Source organism: Lichenostomus cassidix, chromosome 1 (assembly GCF_008360975.1).
Source record: "Lichenostomus cassidix isolate B80296 chromosome 1, HeHo_3.0, whole genome shotgun sequence".
In the NCBI taxonomy this organism is placed as follows: Eukaryota; Metazoa; Chordata; class Aves; order Passeriformes; family Meliphagidae; genus Lichenostomus; species Lichenostomus cassidix.
The window spans coordinates 97,471,423-97,488,423 of NC_139479.1; the positions used below are offsets into that span (position 1 = coordinate 97,471,423).

General features: G+C 37.1%; 1 protein-coding gene across 2 annotated transcripts; it reads left to right on the top strand.

Annotated features, from left to right (window-relative positions):
• Positions 1–4,826: 4,826 nt before the first annotated feature.
• TRAT1 (T cell receptor associated transmembrane adaptor 1) lies at positions 4,827–16,577 on the top strand. 2 transcript variants are annotated; one of them, XM_085073013.1, is made up of 7 exons: positions 4,840–4,983; positions 5,657–5,789; positions 10,281–10,391; positions 11,958–11,994; positions 13,333–13,394; positions 14,684–14,742; positions 15,853–16,577. In XM_085073013.1, exons 3-7 carry the CDS (start codon positions 10,289–10,291, stop codon positions 16,135–16,137), a joined length of 546 nt encoding a protein of 181 aa, XP_084929139.1. In that variant the 5' UTR covers positions 4,840–4,983; positions 5,657–5,789; positions 10,281–10,288; the 3' UTR covers positions 16,138–16,577. The 2 variants fall into 2 exon arrangements, with proteins under 2 accessions (XP_084929129.1, XP_084929139.1); XM_085073003.1 differs by lacking the exon at positions 5,657–5,789 and having other exon boundaries at positions 4,827–4,983.
• The last annotated feature ends 424 nt before the right edge of the window (positions 16,578–17,001 follow it).

Below are 17,001 nucleotides of genomic sequence, written 5' to 3' on the forward strand. Positions count from 1 at the left end.
AATGTAGGACAGTCACTTCTTAGGCTTTCAACATTTTGTGGGACAAGACAGCCATTTTCCATGCACCTGGGCTCTTACTTTCCACAAATGCTAGCAAGTCTCTGACAGTTTAAACTACAAGAGAAGCAGCACACACTTTGCTGTGCCCAAATGTGCTGCTCAACAGGAAGTAGTAAGAAAACAGTGTTTTAACAGCCGTGAATGTGGCAAGATGAGCACTTTTATCTGCTTACCAGAAACTGCTTTAAATAGAGATGCAACCACAACACTGTTAAGCTGTAAGGTTCAGTAGCTGAGTGATTCAGTTCAAATTCACTGCTCCAATGTATCACTGACCACTTTTCAAGGCTTAGCTTCACAGTCATTATTTCAAATCTTCCTCTTAATCTACATGCACCCTAATTAGACCTAAGGGGTCATTAAGCTGCACTGCAGAGATACCTTGGCTTACTGGTAAATATTTGCAATCACAGCTTAAGTTGAGGCAGGCTCATGCATTGTTTTCATTTCCTTGTCACTGTTTCTGACTTGGCAGACATGTGCATGACCTGCACTTGACTCCCAGTTCAGTGGTTGCCCTACTGCCCTTGGGCAACTGTGCCATGTGAGGGAAACTGTGTCCCTCTGGATAAAATGCACGAAGGATTTTAGAAGAGAAAACCATGTAGCTCAAATGCTTTTTCCTGCAATGTCATGTCAAAGAGAGGTGGGAGCATTCACATATACACCAGAGTTTGTCTTCTAACAAGAACTCTCAACAAGACAGCCTAGACTAGGTCTCCATCAGATTTTAAAGAGCTCAGAACTTTTCTTGTGCCCAGGAGGACAGGCCGGAATGAACCATGCTGTGATAATACAGGCTTCAAAAAGTGGTAGACGAGACAGAGTTCAAATGCACAGACAGCATCCTGAGTTACAACAATTCATTAGCTGCAATACCAGTCACTCAGTAGAGTGCAGGGAGTTGCTTTGTCCAAGCAAGGGCTGGTTTCATTCAGAATTTTAGCTGGGAACACATCAGTCAAGGTAGAACAAGTTTAACTCATTGCAACACAGAGGACAAACTTCTGACATTCCCTTAGCCATGATGAGAAAGTCCTCTGTGAAGGCTAAGCTGGTTAAGGACACACTGCAGAACAACTTAATCACTTCAGCAATGAGGACAGGTGGGGAGTCAGTTTATTAGCTCAGCCTTAGGGCCAGAGCAAGGGACTTAGACTGTTCAGGGTGATTCTCCATTCTCCACAATGCTTCAGGCCACAAACACAAGTTTGGGTTTTCTACACTAGCTCCAACAGAGCCACATGGATGTGCTCGTGGTAGCCCCAGGAAACTTTTAAAAGAACAAGCTCAGTATTTTAGGGTCACTAACTCTTCTTGTACTTCGGTAAAAGTTGATAGAGTTGTAAGCTTGCTACCAAGCACGGCGTGGAGCCTGCTGGCTCACACAAGGAACAGTTGCAGGGCCACGTCTTCGGCTGCTCAGCAGAAAGTATTTGACCACACTCTTTGTATCAATGTGACAAGAGGGAGCCAGGTGATCCTAAAACCAGGTAAATGGATTATACCACTTTAATAGGAAATTTGTTTTTCTCGTGCCTATTGACAGAAAAATCACTAGAGATTACATCTCTCTCAGGATACAGCGTCTACCTGAACAGAAAATAAAATCTAATGAAGTCAGTGGAAAAGCCACACTATTTCTGCAGCTTTTGGATGAAGTGGTATCTGTTCTGTTTTCTCTCTGCTAAGCACACAGGGACTGCTCTGCTACCTCACAGCATGCAACACAGAAAACCCCACCCAAAGCTGCACAAGCATGCAGTGTTAGCCTTCAATGGAAAATTTTCAGTGCAGAATTACCAAGATAAGAAATTTTCTCTTTATAGTCTTTGATAATAGGGTTTTGTAACATTCAGACAAAACCTACCCAGTGGTTTCCCCACAGGAAACCCATGATACTGCTTTTCATAGGAGCCACAATTTCAGGGGCAGTTAATGAGATAGCATTGTGCTTAACATTAGTTTTAAGTCTAGTTTTAAGCAGTGATTAAAGACAGACTTTGTCTACAATGCACAAATGACTCTGATTAATTTTTTTAATTTCATCATTAAGTACAAAATTCACTGTAAGAGACAGGAGAGCTCTCTGCAGCATTTGAAGCTCACTTGAAAAGCCTCACTCTTTCTGGCAGCTCTTTTAAACCAACCTCTCTCCTGCAGCATTGTTGCTCATTTGTGTTCACTGCACAAGGAGCACCAGGTCTGCACCTGCCAGCTAAGCACAGAGTCACATGCTCAGCTTAAAAGAACAGTTCTACTTCTGTAATATGTTTGTAAGACTAGAACCAGAGCAGACTCTACTTCAGCATAAACTCTACTCAAAACACTTCTGCTGTAGTTACTTTGCCCAGCAAATTCTGAAACTTCATTCTTCAAAATATATTCCCACTTCAAACAGAAATATAATTTACATCTTGCAGGAATACCTATTCTTTTCAAGACTTCTACTACAGTCTCTTACATTCTTTGCAAGGGGATTTCCACTACAACACTGAGCATAGAAAATGACAGGATTCTTCAAAGAAAGGTTGTAATTTGAGTAATAACAGAGAAAGTAGGCATTTGAGGCCTGATGGTGGTGTCAGCTGTGCAACTTTATTCACCTTCAGAAAGCCAGAATAAAAATGTGTTCTGCAGTCTTAGAAAAGCACAGCTTGCTGGCAACATGCATACATTACGAAAATATACTTATGCACTGGTTTTTTGACTCCATTTCAGCACAGACTTACTCCTTCACATACATCTGTGCACATCAATATTTAATAATGCTCCATTTACCTTCTCCAAGATCATTATTAGCAAAGCTATTTCCAGCCAAGTCAGATGTCCACTTGGGGCAGACCCTTATCTTGGAGGTACCAGCAGCATATATTTACCAAAGATCACATAAGTAGTTAAGCAGGGAGAGATACTTTCCCAGAATATGCACCCAGGAATTTATAGCTTGGGGACTTGCAAAAGAGGAGGAAATGCCTTAGTATGCAATAGATGGGGATGAAGTAGCATTACCTTATGTCCTGTCATTATAAATATAGCCATGATTTGTCCTTGTCTCTATTATCTGGAATAACAGCACTTTAAGCAGACTACTGGCTCCTAAGTTTTTTAACATAGCACCGATACAAAGGAAAGGAAAAAAAGAAGCCTTATATTCACAATGGATTTTACTGCCTGCAGCGAATATTTTTTTGCTATCTAACAGAGCTTTCAGTCTCTTGCAGGTTGCCCAAAATAGCATACCCAGCTCATGTTCAATCCAAGAGACTTTGCTTTTGCAGCCACTCAAAGCTGATACAGTACAGCAAAGATTTTTTTCTTGGAGAGCAGATTTATTAATGTACCAGCAGGACCACAACCCCAGAAACCCCCTGCTTCATTCTCAGTATTCACCTTTCCATTATGCTCCTAAATAGCTCCAAAGGAGTTTATTTCTTGTAAGCTTCTTCTTCAGGCTGATAAGCATTTTACTCTGAATCCTCTGCAGATCTCAGATTTACTCCTTGTGCTCTTAGCTGAGAAACTAAGCAACTGTCTTCATTTTCACAATGCATATCTCCCATCCTCCAGTTTCTCTCTCAGTTCAGTATCCTTCGATAAGAATCCCCACAATTTTGAGTATTTTCATATTAATCCTCCTGCTCTGTTCACTTCATTATGATAAAGCTCTGAGTAGTTGAGTCTACATCACCCTTAGACTTGAATGGAAGGATATATTACATTTATCAAGACTAATCTGTGTGTTCATGTTCAAATAAGATGCTAATCCAGTAAATTATTTCTTAAGCACTGATCTAAGGCAGTTAATATAAAAATAATATTCCAGAGTAATAGCATCCCAAGGAAACACAGATTGCAGAAGACATTTTCTCACATTAGAGTCTTTCTTGAAGAGCAGAGTTTTACGCTTCTCCTTAGACTACACTGAGGGATATTTCAGTTTATGTATTCCAAAAAGACAAACATGGTCATGTGATTCATTTTTTTTCTTAAGAAATCCTTTCTACTTCTACATTAAACATCATAGGAAGTAAAATAGTTTGCTCTGAAGAAAAACCCCAAAACCCAAACTGTATCTAAAATATCAGAAGTTAACAGAAGGTTTCTTTGACAGTACTCAGCCTGCAAGCTTCCTCTGGAAGAAGCTACTCCAATTCTGAGAATAAAATGGCTTCTTTACTTGAACATAGACATATTTCATTAAATTTTAAAGACAAATACACGCAGTAAGCCACATGCTGATTTACCTTTTCTTTCCACAACTGTACTGCACTTTGGCCCCAGAGTCACAAACTCTAAAGAAGGGAGGAAACACATTATGTTATTCTAACCTGACCTTCAAGCACTGGCAGGGTTATAATTCCTTCATCATGCCTCTGAATCCTGTTGTTCCTAAACTGTAGGCTCTCAGCAATGGATTTTCAGACTTGGTTCAGAAACTTAAAGAGAGGAAGAGTCATGGAGCACTCGTAGGTAAAGTAGTTCTGTAATTTAGTTGAAGAGGTATCTAAATACTTTTGTTGAATTCAAGGTAACTTTAAACCCCAGAAGACTTGAGGTCTCATATGAACATTACAAAATTAAGTTTGTATCACATAAATGAAACTAATAGTGCTGTATATGTTCTTCTGTGGCAACGCAGGTGGATAATAAATGCAAGGGCACTCATAAATACTGTAGTTCTCTCTGAGAGGCAGACACTAAAGGAGACTGTGAGTTTGCTTGTAAAAGCCTGAACCACATTTCCTGTTTGTAAGAAAGGAGGTGAAAAAAAAGACTGGAGGGATTTGAGATTGACAGCAACTCTAAAGACAGGTTCATGCTGCCAGGTCCAAAACAAAAGGGTTTCCAACATCTGCCAACATAACTTGGTTTCCTGTTGGATGAAGGGGAGGGGAGTATTCCTAGAGACAGCAAAACCAGGTAAGCCTTATCTTTTAAATGTGTAAATACAGGAGCAGTAGAATCACACTATGGTAGATTAACAGTCTTGCAAGAAGGTTGCTCAGAGTGCTAAACGTTCATTAATTAAGGTTTGGTAATGAAGGCTAAGCATTGGCATTAGTTTTATGCTGAAAATACTGTGCTAGGGGCCTTCTTATTTTACAACGCACTGTTTCCCTTCTGAAGTATGAAGTTGATATCTTACAAAGCAATTAGTTGTGCACTAATTAATTGCAGTTTAAGGAATCTTTTTCAGAGAATTAATCTTGTATTAAAAGCTCACACAGGTGGAAGCATTTTTAATGCTAATTTAACATTCATCAGTCTCTTAATGGGTTTCTTTTTCTAAGGGCCATTAGTACCAAAATATTATTTATATCAACATTTAATTGGAAGGGGGGAGGAAAAACAGTTTTATCTCATCTTTGACAAATTTGTAGACAAAAACAAGATGGAAGGAACCATTTTGGGCTCCAGATCATCCCCTTAAAAAAAAAAAATCTGGTAGCAATTAATCTGCCTCTGTGGATAGAGAGCTGATACCACAGATGGCATGTCCAGCTAGATGGTATCTGCATTTCTCACCTCACGTTCCTTTTCAGTAAAAAAACCTGGTAGAAATATACTATCTTCCCGTTATCCCTTGTGATAGATTCTCTAAACAAAATATGTTAGAGCAAGGAGGAATGAAACACAGCACTTCTGCTACCTATTCTTATGTTGATAAGAGGACAAATATCACAAATTGTTACACGGATTGTTATATCTGGCCTCTCTCCCCTTAGGTGAGTACATTATTATGCCCACTCCTTTGAGTTGCAATAAATTGAATTGCAGAAATTTATCCAGGAAAGATTAGAATATTTTTGAGGCTTTTGTTTTTTGGTGTTATTTGGTTTTTGGGATTTTTTGCATCTTTTCCCTCACAGCCCTTCAGTGACAGTATAATGAACGCTGTAAAGAGAAAACCTATGAACAAATAACCAAAACTCTATTTATTCCCATGTCTTCTCTCTGTTGGTGGAGAAATTTGTCGATAGATTTTGAAAAAGAGAAAAAGCAAAATTAACTACATATTTGGAAAGTCCTTTGTTTGCCTGTGTTTTGTGGTATGAATGTGGTACCTTCAGTTTATAGCAGGATAAAATATACTAAGAAGTGGAGAGTAACCCCATCCCTAAAGTCAGAAAAGTAAAAACATAATCCAAATGAAGTAAACTACGTAAGATAGGTGTTCTACTTGGATGCTACTCCAAGTTTAACCTGATTTTGAAATAGAAATGGAAGAACATCAGTGCAAGCATGTATCTTTAATACGAGAGAGATTCTGATATTAGTTTTTCAAAATACTGTCATCTTTATAATGATTAAACATACTGCTTTCCCACTCACACGTCCCAAATTCTTCTAACAATAAAACAAGAATTGTTGTCCCTCTCATGAAACCTCTGGGTATATAATGAACTTTTTTCTTTCACAGAGGAGGACATTATTTTAAGAAAACTTCAATATTATTTGTTGTAACAAATTGCTATCACCCTTAAGTTTTCCCATCACAGATAGACTATCACGGAAAACCCTGATGGAATTTGAGTTTATCCTATTAGAATCATGGTGTACTATTCCCAAGGGGCCTAATTTTTCCATATGACTTTTTTCCAAAGAAATAACAAGTTTTTAAAAAATATTTAATTTGATGGCTTGAATGAGAATGCCCCTAAATACAGTGTCATGGGTTCTTTGGACTAACTATGTAATACGTAAAAAAGAACAATCTGGTTTTGCTCTGTTTGTGAGTAGATTACTTGAATGAGAATTAAAATTAGATAATAGAAGACACTGTTTCAAAATGGAATAAAATTAGTCTAACAGATTTCTCTTTCTGTTTATTTCTCACTCACCATCTACAGTCACATTTTTGTTTTTAGCATAACCCGTTCACTGTGAGAGGCTGCACCTGCTATTGTGCATTTAGAGACAGCACTGTAGTTATCTGTGGAGGCAAATTGTTCTTCACACACATTAGAAGGCTTTCCTTCTGATGCTGCTGTTGTCAAAGTAGTTAATACTGAAATAATGCAGTAATAAATGTAAGTAGCATATCAGAAACGCCTGTAAGAACAAGAAGATCTGGGAAAGATCTGGGAGTTGCATATCTGTAAAGCTAGGATATAAAATCAAAATTTCTCATATTTTATGTCTGGGTAATAAGATTAACTTGAAACTGACATTAGAATGGCATGGAGCTCTCAGAACAGCACCATTATGTCTCTAAACAAGGTGCTTATTATGGTTTTATGGGCTAAGTGAAAACTGCTGTTGTTTCTCCAGTACAAGTAGTGTTGCCTGACAAACAAATATCTTGTATGAAAAAAGAAAAAGATACTGAAGTCGCCCATATGTTTGGATACACTACTGAAACACAAACAGATGTTTAAGTCAGAGTTGCAGAAAATAAATTTAAAAATAAACTAAGTCGTGCTCATCCAGGAAGAAATTTATATGTTCTTTTCTTAATCTATCCACACCCATGAAATTTCCTAAATCGTGTTTAAGAAAGAACTATAGATTGTGAGATTTAAAACATTGGTATATTTTATTAGAAATCCAAGCTTCATATCCTTTATTGTAGAATTTAAAAAAAAATTCTAGAGAAGTGAGATTGCTCAAATATGGTAGAATTTAAACTTGAAAACTGAAAATAAAAAAAATTTATCCAACCTTTACTATTTTCAGATAATAATTCCAATTAAAATCAGAAGCGTAAACAGGAAAATAATATGTGTTATCAAAAAGGGGGTCAGGTAAATGAAAATATTCAAATTGAAACTAAGAGTTTTCCTTCTGCTCTGGAAACACCAAGGAAAAAAAATCAGATTCCTGAATCAGAAAGTTAAATTACAAAATTTTCTATCAAGGAAAAGAAATACCCTTAGATTGTGACTGTACTTTAAGTATCTGCTCACTCCTTTTATTCTAATGAATGACAGACTTGTGGCTTGTGGAATGAGCTGCCCCAGGAGGTAGTGGAGTCACTGTTGCTGGATGTGATTAAGACTGGATGTGACACTCAGTACCATGGTGTAGTTGACAAGGGGACGTTCAGTCACTGGTTGGACTCGATGATCTCGCAGGACTTTTCCAACCTTATTGATTCTGTGATTCCATCACAGTTACAAGTGCTTCCCTTCTTGTGGGCCACAATGCTGCTTTTGCTCCCTGAAGAAAGTGTTTCTAGGAAAAGAAATACAAGATGAACATGAGAAGAATGGAAAACAATCACATCAGAAAAGATAAAAAGACAAGACACAAATGAAAGAGGATTCTGATTATTTAGGCTCAACAGCGAGACTTGAAATTTCTTGCCCTGAACAGCCTTGTAGAGTTTTGCAGGTTGCATAGGATGCAACGTTGAGTGACTAATTGCAGAGTAGCCAATTGCAGATTCCAAAGACTGATTCTTCATGTAGCCTTATAATATCTTCTCAGCATAGGATCTCTCATTCTTTTAATTCCTTCCGTGAAAAATTGGAATGATGTATAGCTGCTTCATGGGGGTGTTGTCTCTGCTAACAAATGTCTGTGTCTCATGGCAAAATGTGCCTCTCAACATGAAAAGAAGCATTGCAGTGATAGAGAACCCTCAAATGCCTTTGGGAGAACTCAAGTGGTAGAAAGGAATGGAAACAGGACATTTAATTTAAAAAGAAGGATAAATGGCCACTGAAAGCGCCATGTGCAAAAAAAATTTAAAAGCCTTACAGCTTATTTGCTTTGCTTTGTTCCTTTTAAAAGAGAGCTCTGATCAGGAAAGAAACCTGCACCCCAGAATCCCAGGTGGTTTGTAATTTTTTACTACCAAGATTTATCTTGTTTCATTTCATCACTATAAAAACATCTGGGGCTTGGAGTACAACAAAACAAAAAGAGCAACATCAGCAGGACAAGGGAACAAAACCTGTAAGAAGGTTTTCAGCTGGTCAGTCAAGGAAAAAAGCTCTGTCCTCTCAGCAGAAGCAAATGCATTGCCACCCTCCCCCAGCCAGCAAGGTGGAAATACGGATTCCTGTACTCCTTTACCTCAGCTTTACTTAAGAAGCAAACAAAATGTCAGCTTCCTGAAGGATTCCAGATTTGTCAAAAACAACGAAGCGCATTATGGATCAGTATCGTCTTATCCAGCCTCGTGACTGCTCTGCTCTGCTCCAGCTGCACTTTATGCACTGTTAAAGGACCTCATTAGTTTTGGGCACCAGGCTTTATTTCAAGCACTCCAAGTCTCAGAGAACATGAAATATGCCTCTGGGGAAAGGGAAGAATCAAGCTGCAATCTTCTTTCACTCACGTGTTTGGCTCAGTGTTTCCTCAGTCAAAGAAGGGTTTTGCAGGCCATTTGCAGCAACACTGATCATTTTGGCCACTAGACTGTCACAAATAAGCTATTCTCTTCAGAATGGTTTGTGGAGGAAAATTTGTATGAGCTGGGTTAATCAAAGAATTAATCAAATGAAAAAAAAAGATTTCGTGCAGGGGCATTCTTACTTGTCTTTCTTATAGGACTCAAAGTACAGGCAAGTTTAGTGCAAAAGAAGACCTTGTTCAAACAAGTGGACCTACCTTTTAAAAAGTGATTTTCCAGGAGCTGTTTGAGCTTTTCTCTGCAGTAGTACTGGGGGCTTCACTGTTTCACAGCTGATGTTTATCCTTTATCATCACTTCCTCTGGTTTCTCAGGCAAGAAAATGAGTACAAGCAAGTGGTTTTAATAGCAGGAAAACAACACAAGAAAACGTAATCAAATCTTGACATTTTTTGCAGGAATTGTTAAAATGTTACAGTCTTAGCTATTATTCAGAGACATTTCCAGTGAATTAGTTTTGACTGAATGCAAAACTACTTTCATGAACTCTAAAATTAAGCCAATAATTAACTGCAAATACTGAATTAAAGACAATTTTAGAAATAATTTCAAAGCTATTCAGTAAAATTACTTTTTCTTTTTTATTTCTGATTGTTACTGCATCTCACAGTCACATCACTAGCCTAATCTTTGGCTGAATTCCTATGAAACAGTATTTCTGCTAACAGTTTATTAAACTTGCTTTCTTATTATTTAGCATCTGGTTTTGATATTAATTATTTATCTTCTATAGCAATAGCTATCAGAGAATAAACAACAAAACAGCAGCTTCAATTACAGAAAGCAAAAATCAACCAAGCACAAAGAACACAGTAAAACTGTTAGACAACACAGACCATAAAATATTTTTCTTTCAGTTACAGAAATGGACTGCCCTTTCTTTGTCTGGGGATTTTTGGCATTCCTAAGTTTGGCTCTGCTTGTTTCATTGGCACTGAATATTTCACACTGTATGAAAAAGAAGCAAGGTAAGTAGTGTCTCAGCGTAAGGAATGGAGTTTCAATCTTTAAAGCCATCACTGCTCAGAGATACAAAGTCGACAGATTGATTCTTCTGAATCTTAAAATTATCTTTTGGCAAGAATGATTGTACTAGAGAGGATTTAGCTTTTAAAAATTTTTAGGAGATTCAGGTATGGTTACAGAATGATTGCTAACTTCCCAATCCACTACAAAAAAGAACAACCCAAACCCATTCTCTGAAGGGAAACCAAGAGAACGAGAATTTAGTTCTGACCAAATTTTATTTTAAAAGCATAGTTTTAATACCTGCAATTTCCTTTTAAGTGTACTTTTCCTATAATTAGTTATTATTTATACTTCCATTTAAAAATTATTTTAAGTAGATGCCCTAATACAAAATTCATTTGAGAAAATTTTCTCCTCTCCAAATTCCTGAATGCCCATTTGAATTTCAGATTTTGTACATTTTATGCCTAAGCAGTGTATTTTGGAAAAACATTCTAGTTGTTTTTCATCATAGGATTGTACTGTATTTCTTAAACCAATGTGTCAGTCACATGGTTACAGTCATACTTTGGTTTTGGTTGAAATGAACTACTCCTTTTTGGACAGAACTGATTATGCCAGTGCAACCTCTCTTACGCATGCAATTCTATGGTTAGGAAGTTGTACAATCCTCACCATTCCCTTTCCCCAGGGAAAACTGCACCTGTGCAGTACGTGTAGGGGTGGGCAGGCCAACAAGGGTGACTTCAACCATGCTGAACACACTGTGGTATATAATCTACATAAACAGAAGGCCTGTGCTTGTAAACTGTACTCACCAAGAATCAGATCAACACAGGATATTAGGAGAGTTGCTGGAGTGTTTTGGGATGAGTGTGGGTTGAGCTTTTTTGTTTATTTTGTGTTTTAAGGCTACTAGGCAGAAATGTCTATGAGGAAGAATTGCAGTCATTTACAAAACAAACCTGACCAAGGTTTGGATCAGATTGTCTGATGCTGCATTACTCGTGGAATTGGAACTTACTGTGGTAAATTCTGGAGTCCTGGTGCAGAGTTGAGAAAGTCAGGCATTCCTGAATTATTAATCAAGCTCTAGCAAGAAATATCTTTGTAGCCATTTGCCTCTCTGCTTTGGTTTCTTCATCTGTGTGGATGATAGGATCTCTTTTTCAGATATACAAGCAGAACTAGTAAAATAAATAAACCTGTTGCTTTGTTATATAAACACACAAAGCACCTCCCCAGACTGAAAAAATCTGAAGAGAGAAAAAGATGAGGCAGAAGGTGGAGGAGATGAGGAATGAAGCATGTGTTATAATATATTTTTTGGGTACTGTAAATTAACAGACTTTGCAGCCACAGCACAGGGTCATAACACAAACATTTCTTGTATTAGACAAAAGTATTTGAGAAAAATAGAGGGATAACTGAATGTCCTGAGAGCCAGAGCTTTCAATTGTGTTCCCTAAAACGAAATCAAACCCATGTCTGTTGAGACAATGATCTGAAGTGTTTTAAAAAGCATGTTTCATTTTCTCTTTTATTTTTTTTAACAAATTTTCCAGCTAAAATGCATAAAGACTACGAAGAGAACAATCCAAGGTAAGTTACATTAAAACGTTTCTTTCTGGCACGGGTATAAGCAATAAATAATGACAGATGGCTTTGGAGGGATGGCATAGAGAAAAATTCAGTATCTCATGCAATCTGCCTGGAAAACTTGGTTGTTGGAAAAAAGTTTTCAAAAATACCCAGGAAAAAAATTCATGTGGCAGATACATCCTCCAGTCATTTAATCAACAATGAAATAATTGCATGCTCATACCATAATTTTATCTGAAAGTGCAAGATATTGAGCTGAACCACCATGTACTATCACTTAAACTCAATAATTACATAATAATTTACAAGAACTCTCAGCTCTCACAAACCAGTGATAAATTATAGTCTGATAGTTAATACTTGTGGAGCAATAATTTATGTGCATTTACATTTCATAACCATCTTTTACACATGACATCCAAAAGCAATAAAACAGTCTGTTTACAGCTGCAGGGTACCTCATGATCTGTTACACAAATCTGTTGCAAGTCTCTCTCTCTTATGCCATACAGAAAAAAGCAAAAACAAACCCAAACTTTAGAAAACAGAGATGGAGTCTCATCTCAACCCAAACATAAAAGGCCCTTGAAACAAAAATACAATAGCCTTCACCTGTTCCCCAAAACTAATTCTCAAATTACTAATTTTCTTGAAGTTAGGAAGTCTCTGTTTGCCTATTACTGCCTGTTCAGCTGAAAAATACCACTGAATGGGGTGTAAGAACACAACTTCAACCTTGAGGAGAGGCGGTATATGTATGGAATAAAAGGTTACACAGGGCTTCCCACTAACAATTCCCATTTTACAAACACCAGGTTACTTGAAATGAAACACAACGTACCACTAAACATCCAAAGCTGAACTTGGCTTTGGTCTTCTCTGTGTTGACATAAATATTTCAGTTGAGTCAAGAGGGGACCTTTTAAGAAGACACCAAAAAACACCTATTGTGCTTTAGTTAGTATTTCAGAGTGATCTCAGAGGACATGAATTGGGTGCCTTTCAGTGATCATTAATATTTCTTAACCTACATCAAACTTTAGCTTAATAGTCTTGAGATTAGCTTTATAATTAAGTAACTTACAGAAAAGAAGTGTTCAGTCCTGGGCTAGATAACAAATCTCTCCTGAGAATCCCCACATTGCCATTTCTGCTCCCTCCAATATTTTTGAACTTGTTTATAAGATCACATACAATTTGCTATTGCTATATATATAGATATACACACACAATCTGCTTGCTGCCACACTTGCATAAAACATTCACTAAAGTAGAATATTGGGGCATAAAATAAAGCACATTCTATGAATTACAAGTATTTTCCCTTCCCACTTGTAGCTATGATGAATATCCCACAGAAGATTATCCAGTTTATGGCAATCTCAATCAAGGTATTTTAGGTAAGCTTTGTTTTAGGAACATGTGTCTATTCAGTGGCTATAAAAACGTATGATTGAAACCTGACTGACTGACATATTTTGCATTTCTCCAATGACAAAACTGAGAATCTACATATTTTCAACTAGTGATAAAATTAAAATTATTAAAAGATACTTGAGATTGAAATGCAAACCTTCATACGGCACCACTATTTATAAGAACAGATCTCATACCAAATTTGATTTTTTACAGTCCATATGGTCCTTTACAGCCAACTATCTCAAAACAAAGAGCTTGTCTAGATGTAAAGCTGCACTAATTGAAGTAACAGCTTGATCCATGCCTATTAAGGCAACCCAAAACACTTATTACTCATGGTCCAAAGTCAGTGCTCCCACAGAAGCAGGCTGAAAAAACCACCAGTTCTCTGCTTTGGCTATCCACAGATCATCATCAGCAGTGACAAATATGCTGAGGCCCAGCAGCTGAATGGTGGGCAGACAGCTTTGCTTTGCCTTACTATGCTCAAGTTAATAATCCTTGGCAGAGAGACACCACATTAAACATCACATAACTGCAGCTAGAGCTAGATGTGCCGAGGATTTGCCTCTTGAAGCCCTTATGGTGTTAATGCAGCATTTAAGTAATGTGAACACAGCTTTCTCTGCAAGCCTTATTGGGGTTAAGCAAAACTAAAGCACTTGAACTGCAGGAAAAAAAAAACCCCAAACCAAACAAATCCAACTTTTTCATACAGTTTGCATAAATTTAATCAAGTCAACACTCAAATGCATTGACATTGTAAAAGTCTGAAAACTGCAGGGAAGAAATCTGTTTTACTGGTGGCTAAAATGAGATTAAATAGAGAAAATAACTAGGACCATATTTACAGAAAACTGAGGTAGACTCAGGAATAGAATTTAATCACCAGCTGCTGCAACTCACAGCCTCTTTCTCAGCCAAAGAAAAGGCTGCCTGTGCTGAAAAATACATCAGTATGTGGCTACCTCTTCATTCCAAGAAGACCCCCAGCATACTAAAATGATGCCCACTTAGGGAATAATGAAAAACCTCCCCTCCTTTTAAACAGAAAATGGTTTTCATTTTCACAGTACTTGTGTCTGAATTTCTTAGTTATTTGCCTCTCTATAATTAGAGGGAGAGATCTGTGTGGGATTTCAAAACAAAACAAGCATCCTACCAAACAAAACTGGGGGGAGTGCATTGACAGACAGGATCTGTTGGTCTGATCTTTTAAGGCTCAATAGCATGTCTTAATAAAAATATTTTCTGTTTTTATTAATTACAGATGAATGTTGTTATGAGCAGATGAAGTCTCAGCCTCAAAGACCAGTTAACCAGCTACAGGTATCTTTAATTTTGGTTATGGATTTCTGAATTAGGGTAGCGTGGTCTGTCTCAGAGTTCCTTTGTTTATCCTATGACAATATATCACACTCTCACAAAAACATGCATTAGTGCCTCAGTTCATCAAGGTACTTCAGTACAAACTTGACTCTCCATTCAATGAGTCATTAATAAGGAAGCAGAATTATAAAGTTCCATGCATACGGCATGATAAAGCTCAGCCACAGGCATGCCAATCACATGGAATTAAATCTGCATCCATGACCATGGCTTATGTAAAGAATTAATTTTATTTGGTTATCAACCAAGTGAAAACACAAGCTGCTTCACATAATACTCGTGAGTTTGACAGTCTCTCTCCTGCCCAGTGCAAAATCTATATGCCTTAACAAGTGAAAGACTGTTTTCTATTGATTTGTATTTTGTTGAGATACCTGTATGCCTAAAAGCATGCAAGCTTCAAATGAAAATTGCCTGTAATTGAAGCATTCCTACCATCAATTTCTTGAGCTGATTGCCATGTATTTCATAAGGATTGATTTTCAGCTTCTGCCTCAGGGTTTTTCCAGCAGGTAAAGAATATATTTTTTAATCTAGACATTTCAATGTCAAGTCATTGATGGTATGGCTTGAAAATCATGGAGAAGGAGGGAAAGACACAAAAAAGCCTACATTTTGCACTGGAAATGAGATCATATATACAGACAAGAATCATCCATCTCTGGTTTTCTGCACAGACAAAACATGTTAATAATGTTAATAACTGGATTCTAACTAAAAAAAAAAAATTGAGAAGAAAACCGGATCAAATAATGTTGTGCATCCCAAAGAACCCAGACTGATTACATAAGCATCCCTCCTTCCCACAGAGAATAGTTCCAATGATACCTTGATGAATTTTTCCATACTGCCACTACTAGTCATTTACCATTAGGTTAATCTGTTTTCCATTCTCCCAGTTTAACCATTTGTACTTTTAATGAGTTGCTTTGCAGCTAGTTTAGGCAAATTTCAGGCAGAAATATGATTCCGGTATAGACATACTCAAAGTTTTAGATATAATTTTAAAGCAAAGATAAATTCTGAACATTAAAGTGGATTTCCTTTTAGGTGGAGTCTGCCAATCAGATGTGTTATGCCTCACTTGATCACAGTGTCAAGAGAAAACGCAGAAAACCAAGGAGACAGAAAGATCCTTCATTAGAGGAAGATGAAGAAGAAAGATCATCTAACCCTATGGTGGCTTCCAAAGTTAGCATTTACCTCAATAGCGAGCAGCTGGCTGCCGAAAACACGGCAAAAGTAGAAGCCATTCATGATGATCCCATCAGATTAATGGGCTTGATTCATAATGCAAAAGGAGAGAACCAATTATGTAATGAACCCAATATGTAAACTTAAAGTGCGATTTGCTTTTTCATTCTGGAGGAACAATGAATGATTAGAGATAATATCCTGGAAAGCTGACATACTAAACAGTGGTACAAAACAGGTAAGTTAAGTGTTCTTAAACTGTCTTCCAAGCATATTTATAGACTAAGCAAGACATAAGTATTGGTCCAGACTGCCATTGAGATGGATCTGCCCTTCTGAAGACAATTTGAAAGAGTTGCAGAACCTGGTATCTCAGCACTTACATGGGAAGTGATTCCAGTAAAAACTGATCCTGTTTTAAACAATCATCAGCTTTCAAGTAGTACAAAAAGACCTCTAGCAGAGTACAACTATTCTATATGAATTTCAACAATACTTTTGAAATGAGATTGTGTTTTGTACTTGCACACGTGGTGATTAGTTGTTTTACCATTTAAGAACTGGTCTGCTGTTCCACACTGTGAACTTTCCCCAGTCACTGGTCTATGGTAATGACTGAAGAATAATTTAAGAGCTGATTTAAAGTATTAATTGTACATATCACAAGACTTAGCAGTATCTATATATATAACTTTAGTTTCTATCCTTTAGCAATACTAGAATACATCTCAAATTGCAATTCTACTAGTGTAACATTCTATCCAGCTGTATTCAAGAGTCCACAAAGATATTATCAAACCATCTCTAACAATAAATCTCATAGGGAGGATTTCTTCCTAATACTCTATATTATATTTACATTCCTACTGGGTTTTACATTGCCATCCTTACTATTTTACCAAAAAAAGAGCTTTTTATTTCCCCATACCTTTCCCTTATTATGTGCACATTCATCTGAAGACTAAACTGTTTAAATGTTAAGTTTTATAGGGTAGGTATCTATTT

Bases quoted from the DNA above. Each gene is read 5' to 3' on its own strand.
- TRAT1 (XM_085073003.1), top strand. From the start codon at position 4,944: ATGAAGGGGAGGGGAGTATTCCTAGAGACAGCAAAACCAG. The intron at 13,395-14,683 runs GTAAGCTTTGTT...TATTAATTACAG, and splicing joins TCTCAATCAAGGTATTTTAG to ATGAATGTTGTTATGAGCAG. The intron at 14,743-15,852 runs GTATCTTTAATT...ATTTCCTTTTAG, and splicing joins GACCAGTTAACCAGCTACAG to GTGGAGTCTGCCAATCAGAT.